Source organism: Ambystoma mexicanum, chromosome 5q, assembly GCF_040938575.1.
Source record: "Ambystoma mexicanum isolate Mex_15411 chromosome 5q, UKY_AmexF1_1, whole genome shotgun sequence".
Classification (NCBI taxonomy): Eukaryota; Metazoa; Chordata; class Amphibia; order Caudata; family Ambystomatidae; genus Ambystoma; species Ambystoma mexicanum.
In genome coordinates, this window is record NC_090933.1 from 1269674716 (window position 1) to 1269694777 (window position 20062).

General features: G+C 47.4%; 1 protein-coding gene across 3 annotated transcripts in view; it reads left to right on the top strand.

The window, feature by feature from the left end:
• Positions 1-20062, top strand: part of GPAA1 (glycosylphosphatidylinositol anchor attachment 1) — a 356377-nt gene that overhangs the window by 79602 nt on the left and 256713 nt on the right. For all 3 annotated transcript variants that reach the window (XM_069621807.1, XM_069621808.1, XM_069621809.1), the window contains one exon: positions 2852-2963. In XM_069621807.1, coding sequence (XP_069477908.1) covers positions 2852-2963 — 112 coding nt within the window. The remainder of the gene's footprint in view (positions 1-2851; positions 2964-20062) is intronic.

Here is a 20062-nt window from a genome sequence, read left to right on the forward strand (position 1 = left end):
GTGTATCCCCTTTCCTAATGTCTCATGTAACATATGTTTTATGTTACCCTCACTACATTTAATGGCTGGTGGCAGTTGTTTAATTTTCCTTCCATTGTGCTTTTTTACTGCAGGCTGAATCCTCAGCTGCAGTGTAGCACCCATGTGTGACCATTGTGTCAAAATGGCCCTGGTCTTCTTTTTCTGCCATTTCTAGTTTGTGAGGTGTTTCTTGGGTTTTACTCTGCGGGCCAAATCAGGTTTAACCCTTTTGTTAATTTTGCCTTTAGCGGGCTTCAGTACTGAAACCCGCCTCTGGCTCCAGTGTGTCTGGCAGGGCAGGAAGTGAGTGAGGTGCCCGAAACTCCCCTGTCCTTAGATGTCTTTGTGGAAAAGAAGAAATCAAGGTAGGGCCACAAGCTGTTTAGGCTTGTGAAGTAAAGAAGCTGATAGCAACTCTACAGAGCAACCAAGACCGGTCTCAGCAGAGAACAAGTGAGGTTACACAACAAGAGGTAAGTTCTCTTAGACTGTACAGTACCTTTTGGTTAGAAGAAAAGGGCTTTGGCTGGCTTCTGTTCCTGTGCAGCTTTGCAGATCCCGTGTTCCTGGGCCTCAGTCGTGGGGGACAAGAGGGAGGACGTCTGGAGGACTCCTGCACTGCAACAGGACAGAAAAGGACCAACCTCTATTCAGTGGCACTTCGTGGTTTCAGCGCCTCGCGTCTAACCAAATAGCACCACCACAGACTCTTGGCTGTTGAGATGGGCTTTCCTTGCATCTGGGGTCCAGCACTCTGTTGAGGTGGCTCAGGCTCGGTCAGTCCTGCTTCCTGGGAGTCCGGAGGATCTTCCTGGAGCTCTTGGCCAACTTAAAACTAACACACACGATCTGGTGTTTCTCTACCTGGCTATTCGGTTCCAGCAACAACTGCAGTGGAATTTCAACCAGCTCCGAGAGGATGTCCAGGTGGCTTACTTTGAAGTTGATTGGTCCCACCAACTCAAGTGGAGAAGTTGTCCTTACAGGGCTTGTCTAGTTGAAACAAATTTGGAGTTTCAGCACAGCAGTAGGGCTTCACCAGGCAAAACAAAGGTCCAGGAGTTGCAGCAGGCGTCTTCTTCAAGTTCTTCTTCGGATTCCTTCGTCCAGCGGTCGACTCTGCCTTCCAAGCCAAAAAGCCTTGCCTTTTATTCAAGTTTCTCCCATTCATTCCAGCCTAGCTGTCGGTCACCCAGCAGGAGACTAAGCACAGGGAGCTTCGGGCACTGCCCTCACTTCCTGCCCACACCAGGCACCCTGGAGCCAGAGGCAGGCTTCACTTGTGAATCCCACCAAAGGCAAAACGAACAAAGGAACCAAACCTGGTTTGGCGTTCAGAGTAAATCTCGAGAAGGACCTTTCCACAAAGAAATGGCGAAAAAAGACAACCAGGGCCATTTTGACAAAAATGGCACCCTTGGGTGCTTTACTGCAGCTGCAAATGCAGCCATCAGTAAATGCACACCATGGGAGTTAAATGTAAACCACTACCACCAGCTATTCAGTGAGGAAAGGGTAACATAAAAATGTTACATCAGAAGCTAGACAAAGGGGATACTACGCAACCCCTCCACCATCCTATTGTAAGATGGTGTGTGCTGGGTCTAGAAAGTTACAAGTGTAATTAAAGTCAATTTCACTTTACTGCTCTTGGAAACAGTAGTTTATCCAAAAGAAGGTAATTAAACCTTTGGGAAATCTGAAAGACTTCCATGGAGTGCTGAAAGTGCTGTGTAATGTAAAAGATGCCTATCAAGTTTGTCAGACTACATAACCAAAAGAAACGCAGAGTTAAAAAATCACATTAAAATACATGAGGGAGTGGGGAAAAAAGGGTCTCACTCTCTCCAGGCAAAGAATTCAAGTCCTCAAAATCCAGTAAAGTTTCTGGGGGTCTCTTAGGTAGAGAGGAATTAGAAAATATCTGAGAATTTTCCCTAACAGATGGTATTATATCCCCCCCATTTGACTAAACAGTCTTATCCATTCACACAATCCCATTGTTTGGAGATGGTGCTCGAATATCAGCACTTTCGGTCATATTTCGTGTTGCTGTCCCCTAGAGCAGTATTCTTTTAAAGAGATCCTCTCTCTGATCAAAGATATTACTAACTTAAAACTCCCCATGTACCCTCTGGTGTTGATATTGGGAGACGTAGAGCAAGATGGGAAGTCTGGCCTAAATGGGCCAACTGCTGTGCTGATCAGCCACTTCTTAAAGCAGCTAGACTAACCATTGCACATGCTTGGCTGCAGGCCCATGGGTTGTGATCTGGTGGTGTAAGGTCTCGGAGACATGGGCATGTGAAAATTATTTACCACTATGAATCACAAACTGCCACCTTTTTGTTTCATTTGGGAACCATTTGCTGCCAACATCCTTTAATTAACATCCACCGATCTCCTCCACTGGTGAAACACTTTCCTATGCCTTGGTTGGATTAGTGGAGGATAACTCTGATGCTATTTAGAAATGCAACTGGTGGTACCGAGGCAGACAGCACACTGCTCTAGTTATGCTTCTGTCTGTCTCCTGATGTGCTCCTGTATTCCGAAATCGCGTATTGTTGTTCTGCTCTGACATGTGCTTTGCAGTTTTTTAAAATTTCCACCTGAATAAATAAAGTTGAGTTAAAAAAAGAAAATGTACATGCAATGAACTTCCATGGATTATTTGCCTATTAGTCATTATAAAAACCAACAGGGTTTTACTGCTTTGTAGATTGACAATCTTTGACCTACTTACCTTAATTGGATCATTTTTATTTCCCCCACATATCTGATCTTCTGCTTATACTAAGATGCCCCTCTTTCCCGTTTCTCTCCTCAGGGGAGTGCCAGTGGACTGGTTACAGGAGACCATGAGGAACCTGGGCCTGGAAGTGTACACGCAGACCTTCTCACGCACACTACCATTTCCAGACGAAGCCACAGAGCGATTTGTAGGTATTGCCGCTGGTTTGGGCTTTTGTGATTTGAACTCATCCTTGTTTGGGATAGTGAAATGATATATTGTTTTTTTAAATAAAATTGTTTATAGGGTGTTGCCAAAGGTAAAAAGTGATATCCCATGTGTCACAAAGTGGCCATGGATAAAGAAAGGCTAAGTCACTGAAGTCTCTTCCCAAGATTTTTATTTCAAGCTTTTAACTTCTATGAACCTCGTGAAGGAAATACAGGAGAGGAAAATGGTCTCAATTCCCACTAGAGCGCTAGATTATTCCCAAAAGGTTGCTCAGTTTTCTGCCTCTCTTTTCCTTAGGATATCCTTTGCTATTCAGAACTACACTATCATGAAATGTTCAAACAGAAAGCTATGGCAATACAACAAAAAGTCCTTTGACAAAACCTCACATTCAGGTTGTTCTTCCTTTTGGACGCACAAGGTAGCAACATGGTATAAATAAATAAATGTCTCCAATTGCAATGTATTTATTTTATTTCTTATTACGTGCCACATGCCCATGGGCCTCAGGGCACACAATGAATTTCATAATTCTCTTGTGTCTGGGATAACATTTTCTCCAAAGATTTTCCTACTTTTGACTGTCTATATGTGGGTATGTGTATGTGAGGGTGTGGAAGGAGGAGACCGACACACAGGAGGCATGTTTCTGGCTATAGACTTTTATTGGTAATAAAAGAGAAATCCCTGTCTGACCCTAGTCCTAAGAGGGGTTTCCCTGCCTCATCCAATACTAAGTAATGTGTCAGGATGTCAGTCTTAAGCAAAGTCCACCGTTCTGTGTCCTCAAACCGATTTCCAACCCTTGCACTATATACTCGACTAAGGAAAAGGGGTAGTGTTCTTCATCCAGAAGAATGGTTTCTTCCCTCTGGATGGCAGCCGAAAGTTCACTTCTATGTGATATAAATGAAATGTTCTTCTTAAGGGATACAAATAGTGTGTCAAAAAGGTTCCTTGGATTGAAGTGCCAATAAGGCACTTAGAACAATATGTCTTCTATATTCATAGTTGGGGTGGGAGGGGTTTCGAGAGGGGGGGGAATACCTCCTTCCCCTGACCTGTCTCTGGTTTCTCTGCCACGACAAGTGTCTTATTTTTCCTGGTCTTTACCAGATTCTTCTCAATGTCAAGAGAAGGACTCCCTCCTCTTGACTACTTTCATAATGTCCACAAACACCATGCCTCCCTTCCCCTGGCCTTTCTCCAGCTTTTACAGTGCTAAAGGAATGAGTGTCTTCTCTTGGCTCTTTCCACAATGTTCATATAAACACCAGAGGGTATGTCTCACTTTCCCTGGTCTTGCTCACATGTTCACAGCCTACCTGGTTCACTATTCTGCCAGGCACTGTGACTATGACAAAGGTTTGGAGGCAGTTTGTTATCTGGTATGGATCCCAATCCCTTCTTGGCTCTTCTTGATTCTCAGTAGTTGTACCTGGTTCACTATCCTGCCAGGTATTCTTTTTGTCGGGTCCAAGACTCATGTGGTATTGGCTTCTTTCTCTTGGGTCCCAGCCACCTTTTGGTTTCTATCTCTCAGATCAGTGACAAATCCCACTATGTCATTACTGCTTCCGATGGGTGAACGAGTGTGGTGAGGCCACTACCCAATAGTCCCACTGTGGGTGGTACTCAGAGGGTAGATCTCATGGTAGGGTAAACCCCCTTTGGGACCAGTGACTACCAAATTGACGAATCCCATGGCCCTAGAAAACATTTTGTTTTTTAAACAATTTTTATTAATTTTATTTCAACAAACAACACAAACCAAACTTGCAGTATATATAGTAACATTTTGTATTTTGAATTTACATCACGTCTTCTGGGTTCACTGCTTCTCCCGTTCCCTCCCCCCCTTTCGAGCCTACTTTCTTTCATGTTCTATTACTTCGCCTTGCATTGGGGTTACCTCTTCCATGGTCTCTGTAGGGTCCCGACCGCTTAACCGGTCTTGCAGGGGCCCAAATAACGTGGCTATTAGATATTTCCAGGCTGTCAAGGTTTCAGCCCCCCCCCCAGAACTATTGGCTTCCTGCCATACTATAGTTTCAGCTTCGGCCTATTTTTGTAAGTCTTTCCACCATACTTCTAGTCTTGGTCTATGGCATGCCTTCCACCCCATAGCGATTCTTAGTTTTGTAAGTACATATGCCAGATCCTTTAGTTTACTTACATGCTTAAATTTACGTGGTCTAGGAAATCCCCCTAACGGGCAAGCCCACACTGTGTCCACCACTATCTTTATCCCTTTCTCTTCCAGTTTATGAGCCACTTCTCGCCAAAACCTCTCAATTACTGGGCATGTCCAGAACATATGCACCACTCCGGCATTTTCTTCGTCATATTTGGGGCATGATTGCCGTCTTATGTTTTTGAATTTGGCTATCCTTTGGGGTGTCATATATGCCCTATGGGTTATATATAACTGTATCTGTTGTAGTCTTGCATTCCTTGACACCTTCTTATGGTACCTTTGGGCTCGCTCCCCCATCTCGTCACTCATTGGGACACCTACCTCCTCTTCCCAGTCTTTTCTTAGTTGTACCACTTCCTTTCCCACCTTTGACATCATCAGCTCCTATATCCTAGATATCTCATGTCCTCCTTCTGCTATGTCATATATTGTATCTATGGTGGCGTCCGGTTGGTCTTATAGTACTACTTCGGACCATGTCTCTTTGACACGCTGCACCACCCTATGGTATGTAATATATTGTCCCGCGTGTAGCACTGTTTCATCCTCCAGCATCTTAAAGTCTTTTATCTTCCCCTCTTGCCATAAATTCCCCATTGTGGCTATCCCAACCGGTTCCCAGTGCTTCCTAATCGTCATCCGTAATTGCTTTTCTTTTCCTGTCAATGCAACTAGTGGCACTTGCGGGGAACACAGGGATAGATTTGCCATTATCTGACAGGCAAATCTCATTCGCCATATCTCCCACCCTAATCTCATCATCCTTGGGCGCCCTTCCATATCCGATCTAGGCAACAACATAATTTCTTTCAAAAAGAATGGGGTACAGTCCCGTCCAACCTGGACTCTGGGGTTGGTTCTTCGGAGAGCCATTTTGCTACATATTGTAGCTGGCTTGCTATATAGTAGATTTCACAATTTGGCACTTATATACCCCCTTTTTTGTGTGTGTTTTGTAGCCTCCAGAGGGCCACTCTGTTTCTCGTCCCATGCCAGAGGAATTCCCTGCATATGCTATGTATCCTAACAAAGAATCCCCTTGATATCAAATATGGGATGTTCCCAAAATAATGCAATAGTCTTGGCAGGACCACCATTTTCAGCATTGCTTTGCGTCCCATCATCGCCAAGGGAAGCTTCACCCAGAACTTCATGCTATTTTCAATACCCTTGATCGCCTTCTCTGTATTATGCTGGTGGTCTACCTACGGTATATGTCCATCCCAAGATACCGAAACGTACTGACCTCCCATGGTATCTGTAAAACAGGTAACTGATCTAACGGGATCCCTTTATATCTACCCAATGGAAATATGCAAGATTTTTTAGGATTTACAGCTATACCAGACAGCTTCGCAAATCGCTCCATCACCTCCAGAACATACTGGAGGTTTTCTTCTGGGTAGCGTAGATACAACAACATGTCATCCGCATACAGAGAAATTAGGTGCGGTTCTCCTTTTATGGTGATACCTTTTATGTCATACTGTTGCCTCAAGTATATTGCCCGGGGCTCTAAAGCTAAGATGTACAGCACGGGGGACCACGGGCATCCCTGTCTGGTGCCTCTACTTAATTGCCACCTCTCTGAGATTACAGCTCCTGTTTTGACCCTGGCCAGCGGCGCGCTATATAATAGTTTGGTCCATTTGAGATACCCAGGTCCTATTCCATAATTGGCTAGGGCCGCGATCAACCAGGGCCATTTGACAGAGTCAAAAGCGTTTACTGTGTCTAGCGATACAATTGCCATTTCGTCCACATCCCCATTTGCGTGTTCAATGACTTGTTGGAGTCGTCTGAGATTATTAGATATATTCCTATTGGGGACATAGCCAGTCTGGTCTGGGTGTATACATTTATCGATGACCCTCCTCATTCTGTTTGCCAAGGCCGCTGTCAGTATTTTACTATCCTGATTCAGCATTTGTAATGGTCTATATGAGCCGCAGTCATTGCCCGGCTTGTTGGGTTTAGGGAGTGGTATAATAATCGCCTCTCTAAGGGACTCTGGTAGCCTTCCTACTTCGTATGCCTCATTTTACATCTCTAACAGCGGGGGGAGCACCTCGGTCTTGTACATTTTATAGAATTTGCTAGGGAGTCCATCAGCCCCTGGAGTCTTGCTGGTGGGTAGCTTCATCACTACCTCTTCTAGTTCCTCTAGAGTGATTGGGGCATCCAGCTCTTCTCGCTCTTCTGCGCTAATTTGTGGCATTCCAATGTCTTCCAGCGTTCCTCTTATTTCCTTGCAATCGCTCCCCTCTACGTCACCGTACAAGAGTGTGTCCTCTATGTGCCCATCATCCTTCATTATCGTTCTGATTGTAGGTCTAGGGGTCTCGCTCTTATATAACCAAGCCAGGGCCCTCCCCGGTTTATCCCCTCCTGCATGCTGCCTCTCTATATACTTTTTGTAATTAAGATTGCACAGTCTCTCCCAGTGCCCAGCGCATTTTTGTTGCAGTCCGAGTATTGCTTCGTTATCTTCCCTGGTATTGCCTTCCTTTTTTAATGCTGCTTCTAGTTCTATTTCTGAATTTTGTAGTTCCGCTAAAATCCCTCCTTGTAGTCCCTTGGACTTAGCTATAGCTATCCCCCCCACTACCACTTTGAAGGCTTCCCAGAGCGTGCCCGCCGTCTTTACACTGCCCGTGTTGATCTCAAAATAGCTTATTATTTCCTCTCTCAAATCCTCCCTAAAAGTAATATCTTTCAGCGCCTCTGCTCTGGCGCCATGTCGGTATCCTTGCTCTTGGGGGTCGGTATTGCCATACCAGTATCAGTGGCGAGTGGTCTGAAAGGACTCTCGCTTTATATACTGTATGCGCTATTTCTGTCATTAGCTCCTGTGTGACAAACAAGTAGTCCAGCCTGGTATGTAGATTTTGCGGCGCTGAGTAATGCGAGTACTGCCTGTCCTGTAGGTGGAGTGACCTCCATACGTCTTCGAACCCCAAGTCCGTTAACAATAACTGTAACGTCCTAGCGGCAGGAGTGGGTCTATCTATTTTACTATCTGATCTGTCTATTTTCGGGTTTAGTGTGCAGTTAAAATCTCCTCCCCAGATCACTTGCCCCCCCTAGGCACATGCCGAGTTTATTATATAGAGTCCTAAAGTATGCCGCCGTATCCTGGTTCGGGGCATATGTGTTTACAATGTATATTTCCTTGTTTTCCACCAGCCCTCTCATTATAACCATCCTCCCATCTGCCTCAACTGTAGATTGCAATAGCTTAAATGGGACATGCGGTGCCACCCAAGTAATCACCCCTGTAGTGTAAGTGGAATATGTTGCGCCTACAACAGACCCCCTCCACTTCTTCCGGATCACTTCCAGCTTTGCTTGTGTGAGGTGGATCTCTTGTATCAAGGCTATATCTATCTTCCGTCTACGTAGATACATCATAACCTTATTCCTTTTTAAATGGCTATTGAGCCCTCTCACATTCCAAGTAATTACTTTAAGGTCCCCCATAATGTATTAGGATCCCACTCCTCCCTCCTTAAATACAGTCCTTGTCTAGGTTTATCCCGTTTTACATGTAGGCTCATTCTCCCATATAAACTTCCCCTTACTATAAACGCTTCTACTTCACCCCCCTCCCTCCAGCCCCTTTCTTTTCCCAACCCCAACACACTCACCAATTCTTCCCCCACCTCCCGTCTTACTCCCTCCTCCCCCCATCCCCACCCCACCCTTCAACCCTCTCTTATCTCTCCCTCTCCCCAACTGTTGCCCAGCTCCATCCCTGGATCTCAGGCACCCCCGCATCTAGCCCTTTTCCAGCTATTGCCGTACTCGCGGCTCAGCAGGGATATATCGCCCTAGTGGCGATCCCACTATTCAAACTCCTAGGGGTAGGTTGTCTGCAGCTCGCTGCTCCTTTTTGGTCATCAAACTAAGCGCACTTAATTTCACCCACTGTGTTTTACAGATTCTATATTCTAGTCCAACGTGTTCAAATGTCACATGTTACATTTTCCAATTCCCATCTTTACTGGCTGCACCATTGTTAACTGTTCTGCTGCTTCTGCTCCCAACCCCCCCCCCCGCTCACTTCTTGACATGCTTGACATGCATGGCTGTTTTATCACTTATCGTGTTCCTCCCGGCCTTGCTCCTCATCTCGATCCGGACAGCCATGTGCGTCCAACCCCTTCGCCACTTCCTCCGGGGTGTCAAAGAAATGCGCTTTGCCTTTATGTAAAATCTTGAGCTTTGCGGGATACAAGAGCATATACTTAAATCCAGCTGTGCGCAGTCTCCTCTTCATCGCCACATAGCTATAACGCTGTCTCTGTACTAACATTGTGTAATCAGGGTACGCAGTGATAGTCGCTGACTCTCTTGTTATCGTCCCCCCCCTTCCGGAAGAATTCCAAAATCTTCTCTCTATCCCTGTAGTTCAGGATCTTTGCTTTGATTGCTCTAGGGGGGGCCCCGGGTGGTGCGGTTTCCTCATCGGGGACCTGTGCGCACGTTCAATTGCGAACCCTTGGGAGAGCTTGATGGCTCCTATTTCCTGTTGGCTCCTATTTCCTGTATAATCATGTTCTCCACATAGTCCGTGGGGTCTTGGCCTTCTTCCCCCTCCAGCAGGCCGACCACGCGTATGTTGTTGCGTCTCGCTCTTCCCTCGGCCTCCTCCGCCCGGTTGGCCACCTGCTGTTTCAGTATGTGGACGTCCTTGGCATTGTTTATGCTGGTTTCCGTGTTGGTTTTCACCGCGCACTCGTTCTCTCTGCAAGCGCTCTCACATTTTGTCTCAGCAAATTGACCTCAATCCCCCTATATTAGTTTCTAGTGCAGTCTTCAGGTCTGCCATTGCTATTCCCCACAAGGTCTTCAACTCGGTGACAGCTGCCAAAATAAGTGGTCTTCTCTCGGCGGAGCCGCGTCTGGGTGTGCAGTAGCCGTCCCTTGTGTTGGAGTAGCGGGGCCCTTCTGCGACTTGTCAAAAATATCCATTGTGGGCTGTTTGCCCTTGGTTTTGCTTCCCTTTACAGACATTTTTCTCCCTGTTTTCGCACCTGAATCTGTTGTCCCAACTGTGAGCGGGTCTTGTGCTCCCCCACCCCCGCCGCTGCTTTTCCAATCTCCTCTGTTATCAGGATCCAACCCCGCCTTGGGGCTTATGTGCTGCTTCAATGGCTTGTGGGCTAGGTGCTAGTTGCTCTGGACTGAGAGCTTTGCGAGGCCCCCTTGCACCCTGCCCAGGGATTTCCGTCCTACCCTTCACCTCTGCGGTAGCTCTAGTATTGCTTGGTCCCATACGCACTCCTCTCCTTCGCAGGGCACTGGCCACCTTCGAATCTTGCTTCCGTGGTTTCTCCACTTTTATGCTCTGGATTTATGAGGGGTGCACCACTTCAATCTGCTCTGTCAGCCGCCTCTGTGTCTTCCACCACAGCTTAGCCCTATATCTCACAGGGGCGTTCCATCTTGCAGCGCACTGTCTTTGCCTTCATTTATCCGGCACTACATTTATGTGCCCAGCTTTGTAACAATGCGCTCCGGTGTTGGTGGCGACTTTGCAGTGCATTAATGTTTTCACACCCGTGTCTTTTGTGCTTCTTTCAAGCCTTTCTTGTGTATTACTGCACTGCTTCTTCACTGCTGGGGAGATGCTGCGCTCGTGTTTATGCCAGCAATGTTTGTGTTCTAATGTTCTTTGCTGTCCGTGCATCATAAAAGGCAGCTAACCAGTGTTCGCCCTCACCTCCTGTCTCCCGTTACTGCCGTACGTTATTTTGTTCACAGTGCGTGTGTTGTGCTTGACACGCCGATGCTCCTCCTGCTCCTCCTTCTCCTCCTCCTCCTCCTCCTACAGACCCGCCGCTCTGCCTCGGTGCCCGTGTCTGTCCCGCGAGCCTGACCTCTGGGTACTCCACATCTGTGTCTGGGGAGGCCCCGGGGCTCCCAGCACAGCTGGCGCTCGCGCCTCTGTGGGAGTCCGCCCCTCGCTCTCAGTCGCCCGCAGCTCCCTCTCCGCTTCACTACGGTCCGGATGTTCCAGCAATGCACATCATTGCAAAGCAAGCCGATTGTTGTCCCAGTTCAGTGGTGATCGCCACTCCAACGCTGCAACACTTCTCACTATGGGCACGGTGCAAGCCCTCAGGAGCTCCTTTGTCTGATGTTCGCCGCCATCTTGCGGCCAGTCTTCCGTCGGCCTTCGGAAGCTTCAAAGTATCGTAGCTTCCATTTCTGATGTACAATCTTCACACGGAAGAATGCGTCCGATTCAGCTACTATTCCCGTTTCTTTTCCTCCGCGTTCCTTGTTGAAATACGCGGTCAGGATGCATGCGCTCGGCCGGATCGTTTGTCGGATCCACAAGCTCTTGAGTGAAGCAGCCTAGTCCATGGCTGCCAAGCCACGCCCCCCGAGGTCCTACAAAACCTTGTATTTGTATTCATTTGGCATTTATTGAGCGCTTTACTCCAAAGCGCTATACATAAAAATGAAGTACAATACAATAAGGATTGATTCAGTTGCAAAACATTTTCAAAGAAGCATTAGGATTGAAGAAGAAATGTCCTTGGAGAAGTATGGAAAGAAGGATGGAAAGTAGTTGAGCAGAGAGAAGGGAAGAGAATTCCGGTGATAAGGAGCAAGAAGATACAAAGAACGCAATCGGGATTGGGCACAAGGAGGATGGGGGACCAATAGTAGAAACTGGTATTTGCGAACAAAGGGACCGAGTGGGGGTGTTAGAAGGAGAACAAGGATGACAAATAATTGGGAGCAAGACCGTAGATGAACTTAAACACAATACAAAAGAAATTAAATTTGAGCCGGGAAGAAAGACAACCAGCCAAGCGAAGAGAGAGATTGCGAGATGGAATCTGATAACTGGTAGAGAAGGCAGATAGTAACATTAAAGATGGACGTGAGGGGTGCCAATTGAGAAAGAGGAAGACCAAAGAGAATAGTAGAACAGTAAACAAGGCAAGGATAAAATAAGAGATGAAATCAGGAGTTTGGTAGCACCGAAAGTCGGGGGAAAATACAAGCTTTTACGGATATTAAAGAGATGGAGGCGACAAGACTGAGTAAAGGACAAGTCAGTAGCCAGGTAAAGACCGAGATTAAGATCACAGCTGAAAACAGGTAGAGATGAGGGAGGAAAGGAGACAAAGGAGGGATGGGAGGGGGGTGGATGATGGTGGCCGGGAAGAGAGCTTCAATTTTCGATGAATTTAGAACACAAAAGTGATATGACATCCAAGATTTTATAGCAAGTAAACGGAAAGATAGATTATCGTGACTAGCTGGAGTATATGAGGAGAAAGAGAGAAAGAGTTGCGTGTCATCAGCATAAAAGTGGTGAGAAATCCCAAAGGATGAGATAATTGCGTCCAAAAGAGCAGTACAGATGGAGAAGAGAAAGGGGCTAAGAACAGAGACTTGGGGGACGCCATGAAGAAGGGGAAGGGTTTGTGGAGGCGAACCAGCCCAGGAGACAGAATATGTGCGGTTGCAGAGGTAAGAGCGAAACCAAGCAAGAACAGAATCCGCAAACCTGAAAGAAGCCAAAGAGGCCAAGAGCACAGTGTGATCAACCATGTCGAAAGCAGCGGTCAGATCTAAGTGTATGAGAAGAGAGGAGTGTTTGTTATAGCGAGCAAAGAGTAGCAGATAGAGAGAAGAGCAGTCTAGGTTGAGTGACTGGGACGGAGGCCAGACTGGAGAGAGGGAAGTCTAGAGTTCGCATTGACGAAGGTGGAAACCGGAGTATAGGCTAGTCTCTCAAGTAAGTTAGAGAGATAGGGAAGTAGAGAAATTGGACGTCAATTAGAAGGAAGATATGGGTCAAGAGATGGCTTCTTAAGAATAGGGAGAATGGAAGCATTCTTAAAGCAGGAAGGAAAGATCAATGTGAGAAGAGGTGTTAAGAGTGGTACGATAGGAGACAAGAGAAGGCTTTAGGAATTAGAGAAGATGGGATGGGATCAGAAGGTGAACCAGTGGGATGGTAGTGAGAGAGAAGAGGTATCCAGATTAGTAATAGGGGGGAAAAGGGAAGAGATTGGAGAGGTGGGAGAAGGAGCAGGAGTAGAGGTTGACGGAACAATGGCAGCATGCAGCGAAGCGACTTAAGGAGAATAATACATTGCAAAGTCAGAGACAGTAAGAGTGGAGGGAATGATCAGGGGTAGGTGGTGTTAGAAGACGAGAGAGAGATTGAAAGAAACGCAGTGGGTGAGCAGATTAGGCATGCAGAAGGTCGGGGTAATAATTGGGCTTGGCTGCAACAAGAGCCTCGTAGAGAGAGTGGTAGGATGGAAAGGAGAGCGAGTCAGACTCCGAGAAGGACTTACACTTGCAAAGCTCGAAGTGACTAAGAACTTGCTGCATTGAGCAGAGGTAGAGAGCGAGCCAGGGTTGAGGGGTTTTACAAGAGGGTGAAAAGGAAGAAGCAGGATAGAGGGTATGATAAGGCATTTATAACGCGCCTATACACATGTGTTTCAAGGCGCGATGAGGCAAGGGAGGGGAACAAAGGGAAAGGGAAGGGAACAAAGGGAGGACCGACGACGAGTCTATTAGGCCAGGTTACATTCAGATTGCGCAAGTGCATGGGAAGGGGGCGGGGACAGTGCAGTACATGGGTATAAAAGAACAATAAGTAAGGTCATGGCCAGCATGTGGCAAGTGCATGGGTAAGTGCAGACATCAGGTGACACGGGCTGGTAGGGGGACTGTAGGGATACAGAAACAGTCCCCAAGTGTGGGGTTTGCCCGGTGGGCAGTGCATGTGTGTGACACTGGCGGGGGAGGGACCTGGGCCCGAGATTAGAGGGAGTCCAGGTAGCCAGTGCAGTTCCGGTTGCAGCCAGGAGGTCAGCAGAGGAGAGGAGAGGAGGAGAAAAAGCAGAAGCAAAGAGAAAGGTTTTGAGCTGCTTTCGGAACCGGAGATGATTCTCCTCAAGTTTAAGGGAGGAAGTGAGGCTGTTCCAGAGGGAGTCACCAGCCGAAGAGACAGATCTACCACCAACAGGTTGCTTGGAGAAGCGACTGACCCTAGGGGAGTTGGAGGCGGATGAGCAGAGAGCTCGAGAAGCAAGATATTTAGGGAGAGAGAGTTGAAGGTATTGCGGCCCCAGACCCTAGAAGACCTTGTGGACGATGCAGAGGGTTTTGAACTTAATCCTCTTAGCCACTGAGAGCCAGTGCAGAGATTTAAGTCCTGGAGAGATACGATCCCTTGGCTTGAGGCCAAGGACAAGTCTCGCAGTCCTGTTCTGGATATGTTGGAGAGGGCGGAGAGTAAAAGCAGGCATATTTAGACAGAGGCTGTTGCAGTAGTCCAGCCTAAAGAGAACCAGAGCTCTGGAGACCGTAAGCTTCTGGGGGAAGGAGAGGAAAGGAAGAATACCTCTAAGGAGGTGCAGCTGGTATTGTGACTTCTTAGAGACATCAGAGATGTGAGGGTAGAACGATAGTGTGGAGTCAAAAATGATCCCAAGGTTTTTAGCCTTGCAGGTGGGAGCAGGGAGAGGGCCAAGATAGGACAGCCAGAGAGCTACAGGAAAGGAGGGAGTGGGTGTGCCGATGAGGAGGATCTCAGTCTTACTGGCATTAAGGCAGAGGTTATTTGCGGCAAACCACTTCTGGATAGCAGACATCGAGAGTATCGAGAGAAGTGAAGAGAAGTATCATCATCAACAGAGAATGTTGGATGATGCGGGAGAGCAGAAATGCAGGATGAAATAAGAGGGGTATTAAAAGCACAAAGATCACGGCTGTGATTGCTGGTAGCCTCAATACCGGCTAAAGGAAGTTAGATAGGAGGAGGAACAATGGAGAAAGAGAGAAAAAGATGATGAGAAAGAGAGAAGATGATCAGACGAACAGATGGACAGAGCAGAGACAGGTGAGCACAGTAATCAGGAAACAAATGTAAGGTCCAAACTGGATCCAGGGACCTGGGAAGAGGCTGTGGGAAGAGCTGAGAGATGATGTGAATAAAACATAGAAAGAAATAGAAGTGTGGAATGGCTGGACAAAAGATGGAGATTGAAATCGACCAGGTTTATGAGCGGAATAGAAGGTACACCAGCTGAAAGTAAGGCGTCAATATCCTCACCAAAAGTAGCAATCGAACCCAGAGGGAGAAACGCCAGTAAGAAAGTGAGAGGATATGGTTTTATAAAAGTAGTTGGAGAGTATGAAAAAGACGGAAGAGAAGGCCAGGGAGAGATAACAAAGGATGAGTAGAGAATGCCTCTGCCACCTCCACGTGCTGCAGGACGGGACGTGTGCACAAACGCAGTAGCGGACGTAGAGCGAGAAGCAGGAATCTAGGTCTAGTGGTTTGCAACTATTGATTGGAGAAAACAAGATAAAAACCAAAAAAGGACTTGACCGATTGTCAAGCCCTCTTTGGAGGAGCCGCAAAGTGCTGATCATGATGCCAAGAAGGAGGATAGAGTGAGGCCATTTCAGGACGTGAGGACCGCACTTCCGCAGACGGACAGAAACTGTAGATGCCCTAAAGAACCGCGAAGCGCGAGAATGTGAAACCATGCTGTTACAGAGAAAAGGAAGACTGTAGAGCTGCTGCAGAGCAAGGGAAGTTCCGGGAAGCTACCGGAGACTCTCAAACAAGCCGAGCTACCTCGAGAAGGCTCTGAAAGCTCAAGGTCAGCAGGCTGGGAAAGGAGGGTCTGGGACGCTAGCACACTAGAAGGGAAACAAAGAGGTACATGGACTTGTACTAACACCGCTTGGTGGGTAAGTAAGCTAAGCCCGCAGGAAGGAAAATTATAGCCGGAAATGCAAGTCTCGGACTTGCACCCAAGTAAAGAGAACTGAAAATTGTTGGGAAGTTCATACAGTACTTGACGGGTTAGTGAACAAAGTCTGTATAACCCACCACAGCCTGAGAGGTGCATCCAGGCAATTATTATTCTTCGTCGCAGTACCTGGTGAGTGGAAACCAGATATGCACATCAGGGTTGAGGACCCACTACAGCTTGGAAAGTGCATCCAGGCTATTCTTGTTCAACGCAGCATATGCAAGAGAAAGCGAAGGCTGCCAACCAGGTTCTGGGATCCCAAATAACTGTTATAAGCCTTAGAGAGGCTGGGCAAAGCTAGACACTCCCCCTAACGGCTAAGGAGTAGCTGAAACCACATTGGGAAAGTCTTACCAAGACCAGAACTGCCTTTTGTCCGGAGGAAGGGAGTCATTCCTCTGGAACAATAAGACATTTCCTTTTGATTTAGTTAGCTTAGTGTGTAAGGGAGTTAGGATTTTGACACTGGACATTGGGACTTTTACTTTGGACATTCTGTTACTAGTTATTTCCGTTGAGGCAGGGAAACCCCTCTTCGAGATAGTTTTCTTTCCCGTTTTACCATTGAATGAAAGCTTATAGCAAACACTATAACCCCTCTGTCGGTTTTATTTCTGCACCCTTACAGATCCCAGGCCCCATTGTTTTTTGTTTCTCTTGGGTCCCTGAACTTTTTGGTTTCTTTCTCCCGTGATCTAGGCAGCCCTGGTCTTCCAACCCACCAGGCACTGCCACGAAAAAGATGGCTCTGAAGGCCACTCCTTATTGGATGCAGATCCCCGACCATGTCCTACTGCAGTATAGTCTCCCTGGGCTCCCAGCAAGCCTCCTGGTTTGTCAACTCTCCTCTGGTTGTTCACTGGTCTCTGTCGGCTGCTTCTGGGTCTCTCATGTTGAGTTCTACGGCAGCTGTGCAGCGACTTCCTGTCTTCGGGCCTCGCAGACCGCGCTCCCCAGCTTGCTCGGTCAGCTGTCGCTTTGTCTTCCGACCACGGCAGAGCTTTCTGGAACATCTTTGCCGACGGCCAAGCTCCCCGTCCTTGATTGCATCGTTTGGCTCCTGACCGTGGGTTCTGTAGCTCCCGGTTCCTCCAGGGAGGATCTCTCACTGTTTGAATTTCCCTCTTTATTCCAGTTCTTTGTGCTTCCGCACTTCCTCCTCATCTCAGTACTGATCTTGAGGACTCCCAGTGAGTCAGTTAGCATCTTTCTTATCTCAGTACACAAGGGATGCAGTTCCCTTGAGGAGCCCACACTCGTACCTCGTCCCATTACTCCCTAACTTACTGTTTTTAAGGAAACAGTTAGGAACACTAGGGATGGTGTTGTAGGGGGTTAATGAGGAAGGTTGGATAGGTGGAATATGGGGATACCATGTTCTTCCCAGGTGTCGGTAATCACATAGGCGCCGAGTACCACCCCCATGTGGACTATCGGGTAGTAGCCTCACCTCCCTGGCCTCATGGGAAGGGGCTTCCCCTAGGGGAGAAGTGACGATATCCAGGGATTTGTCACAAGTATGATTGGGAGTCTCCCTCCTAAGGTCTTTCTGGTTGAAAATCTGCCGCTTGACTGATTTGAGCCAAAGGGCTGGATCGGAAAGCGTCCCTCAGGAGGGCCCAGAGGCAGCTAACTCTGAAATCCCATTGTCTTTATTATTATTATTATTATTTTCTTTTCCCACCTGGTTCACTGGCTCCTGATTCCCAGGCCCACCTGTTCCCTTCCTCGATGCCCCGCCTTATGTTCTTACCTAAGGGGCACTTGCTGCAGTATCTTCTTTCTCTCCTCAGTCTCACTGAACCTTTACCTCCTTGATGCCATGGTATGTGTTGATTACTCCACTCATTCTTTTGTTGGCCCTCTCAAACTTTCTCTCTTATACCTCTTTTACACCTTAGAGGTTTGATGTGTTCCTCTGTTCTTCACTCTCTACATTAGCGTTCAGTAATTCTTTCTTGTCCTTGTTGCCTTCTCCTCTCTTTCCACACTCCTCCTTTCTCTTCTTGTCTTTTTGCCTACGCTCTCCTCAGACCTCCTTACTCCGCTCCAATGTTCCTTCTCCCTTGCTATTACCTTTTCGCTCACTCTTACCTCCTCTCTCCCTCTTCTCTTGTCTCATTTTCACACCCTCCTCTGTTTCTCACGCCTGCTCTCGTCTCTCCATTTTAGCCTCCTTCTCCATTCCCCTTCTCAGACCCACCACCCTCCACTCCTTAATGTGCTTCTTACTCGCTTCACTTCTCCAATCCTCTTCCACTTTCTTCTTCCTCTTGGCTGTCTACCAGCCTCTTCTCCAAATTGCTCCTCCACCAAGCCCCTATACCTTTGTCTGCGCCTCCCTCCTTTATATACAGGCCTAGTCTCATCCCCTGGGACAGTCCCGGATTGGTGGGGGTATCCAAAAGATCCTCCCCAGGCCAAGCAACACGCAGCGTGTGGTGGCACCTCGCCACTTTGGCTACACCGCTGTTAGGATGGATTTCTAGAACCAACATAGTGTGAGGGTTCTGAAAAGCCAACATTTATTTATTTTTATTTCAATTTATAAAGCGCCCATTGGCCTTGAGGCATTGTGGCGCTGTTACAGAAGATTTACTTGTACATGGGGAGGAAAAACATTGCTTGTTGATGAATTGAACATACTGGTGTGTTCCTTGGTTACAGTGGAGCACCGGACATGGTTCATAGTGAAAACATATTTGGTGTAGCACTAACAAAGATGTCATAGCACACCATAGCCGAGACATCACCCAGCTCAAGGAGGCAATGTCAAAAATGCAAAATAAGTGCGACGACCTGGAATCGAGATCAGGGCGAAACAACATCCGGGTAGTGGGAGTGACAGAATCATTCGGTAAGGGCCAAATGGAGAAGCAGCTTGAAGCACTTCTTAAATCCGTATTTGGGGCGGAGGCGTTCTCAGAGCATTTCCTAATTGAGAGAACGCATCGCACTTTGGCCCCGGCCCCTAAACCAGCTGCGCCGCCGCGCACAGTAATTGCAAGACTCCTCAATTATAGGGACAGAGACACAATCCTACGGATGGCGAGGGAGGCTGGAACACTTCAATACGAAGGGAACCGTATACATATATACCCAGATTACTCTGCCGGGGTTCAAGCTAGTAGAAGATCCTATGAACCGGTAAAAAGACTCTGCAGAGAATGCCAAATTTCATACGCCTTGATGTTTCTGGCCAAGATGAGAATCCAGCACGCAGGAAGGGTGCACTTCTTTGAGTCCCCGGCCGAGGCCACACAGTACATTGAGACTTCTATACCTCTTCCTCCCAGAGGGGGCAGACCGGCACAAAATAGCAGTCCTAGGCCGGAGGATTAGGACACACTTTATGTTCCCATATGCCATCTGGAATTCAGACTTAAGAAATAATGGTCTGGGCGGCTCCATCTAAGATTATTACTGGAGTGTTGGGGCCAAATTGGCTGTCATGTGGAGCAACATGTCCACCCCTGGAATGCTCCGTCAGTTAATGGGGGTATATCATCAAGTTGGGGGTGATGATGTGGGAGGGAGGGGAGAGGGGACGGAGTTGGTGGCCTTTTAGTGGTGCTGGCCACTTGCGAGACAACGGAATGGATTGCTCCCACCACAAAGTATTGCGTTTCGTTGGACGGTTTATGAAGGTTGATTGTTGGGTTAATGTTAAAAACGTGGTTACTTGGAGACTGATGCTGACCGAATCGCATAGATGTTATTGCTCTAATGGATGAAATAGTCATGATTTCCTTGTCCGACTCATGGGTGATGGGCTAAAGATAAAACTTTTAACGTGGAACGTACGAGGAGAGAATAATCAGATGAAGGTCAGAAAAAGTGGTAACTATGTCACTAGGCAAGAAACCCATGCAACGGGAACGAGCAACCTACATATCCTTCCTAAATGGGGGAACTTAAGGTTCCATACTGAATACTCCTCACAATCCAGGGGGGTTATTACTATTATACATCCAAGTTTGGGATTCTGATTGGGGGGCCATAGGGTTGACCAAGCTGGTAGATATGTCATGGTTTGGGGGAAGGTGGCGGGCCAGCAATTGCTCTTGG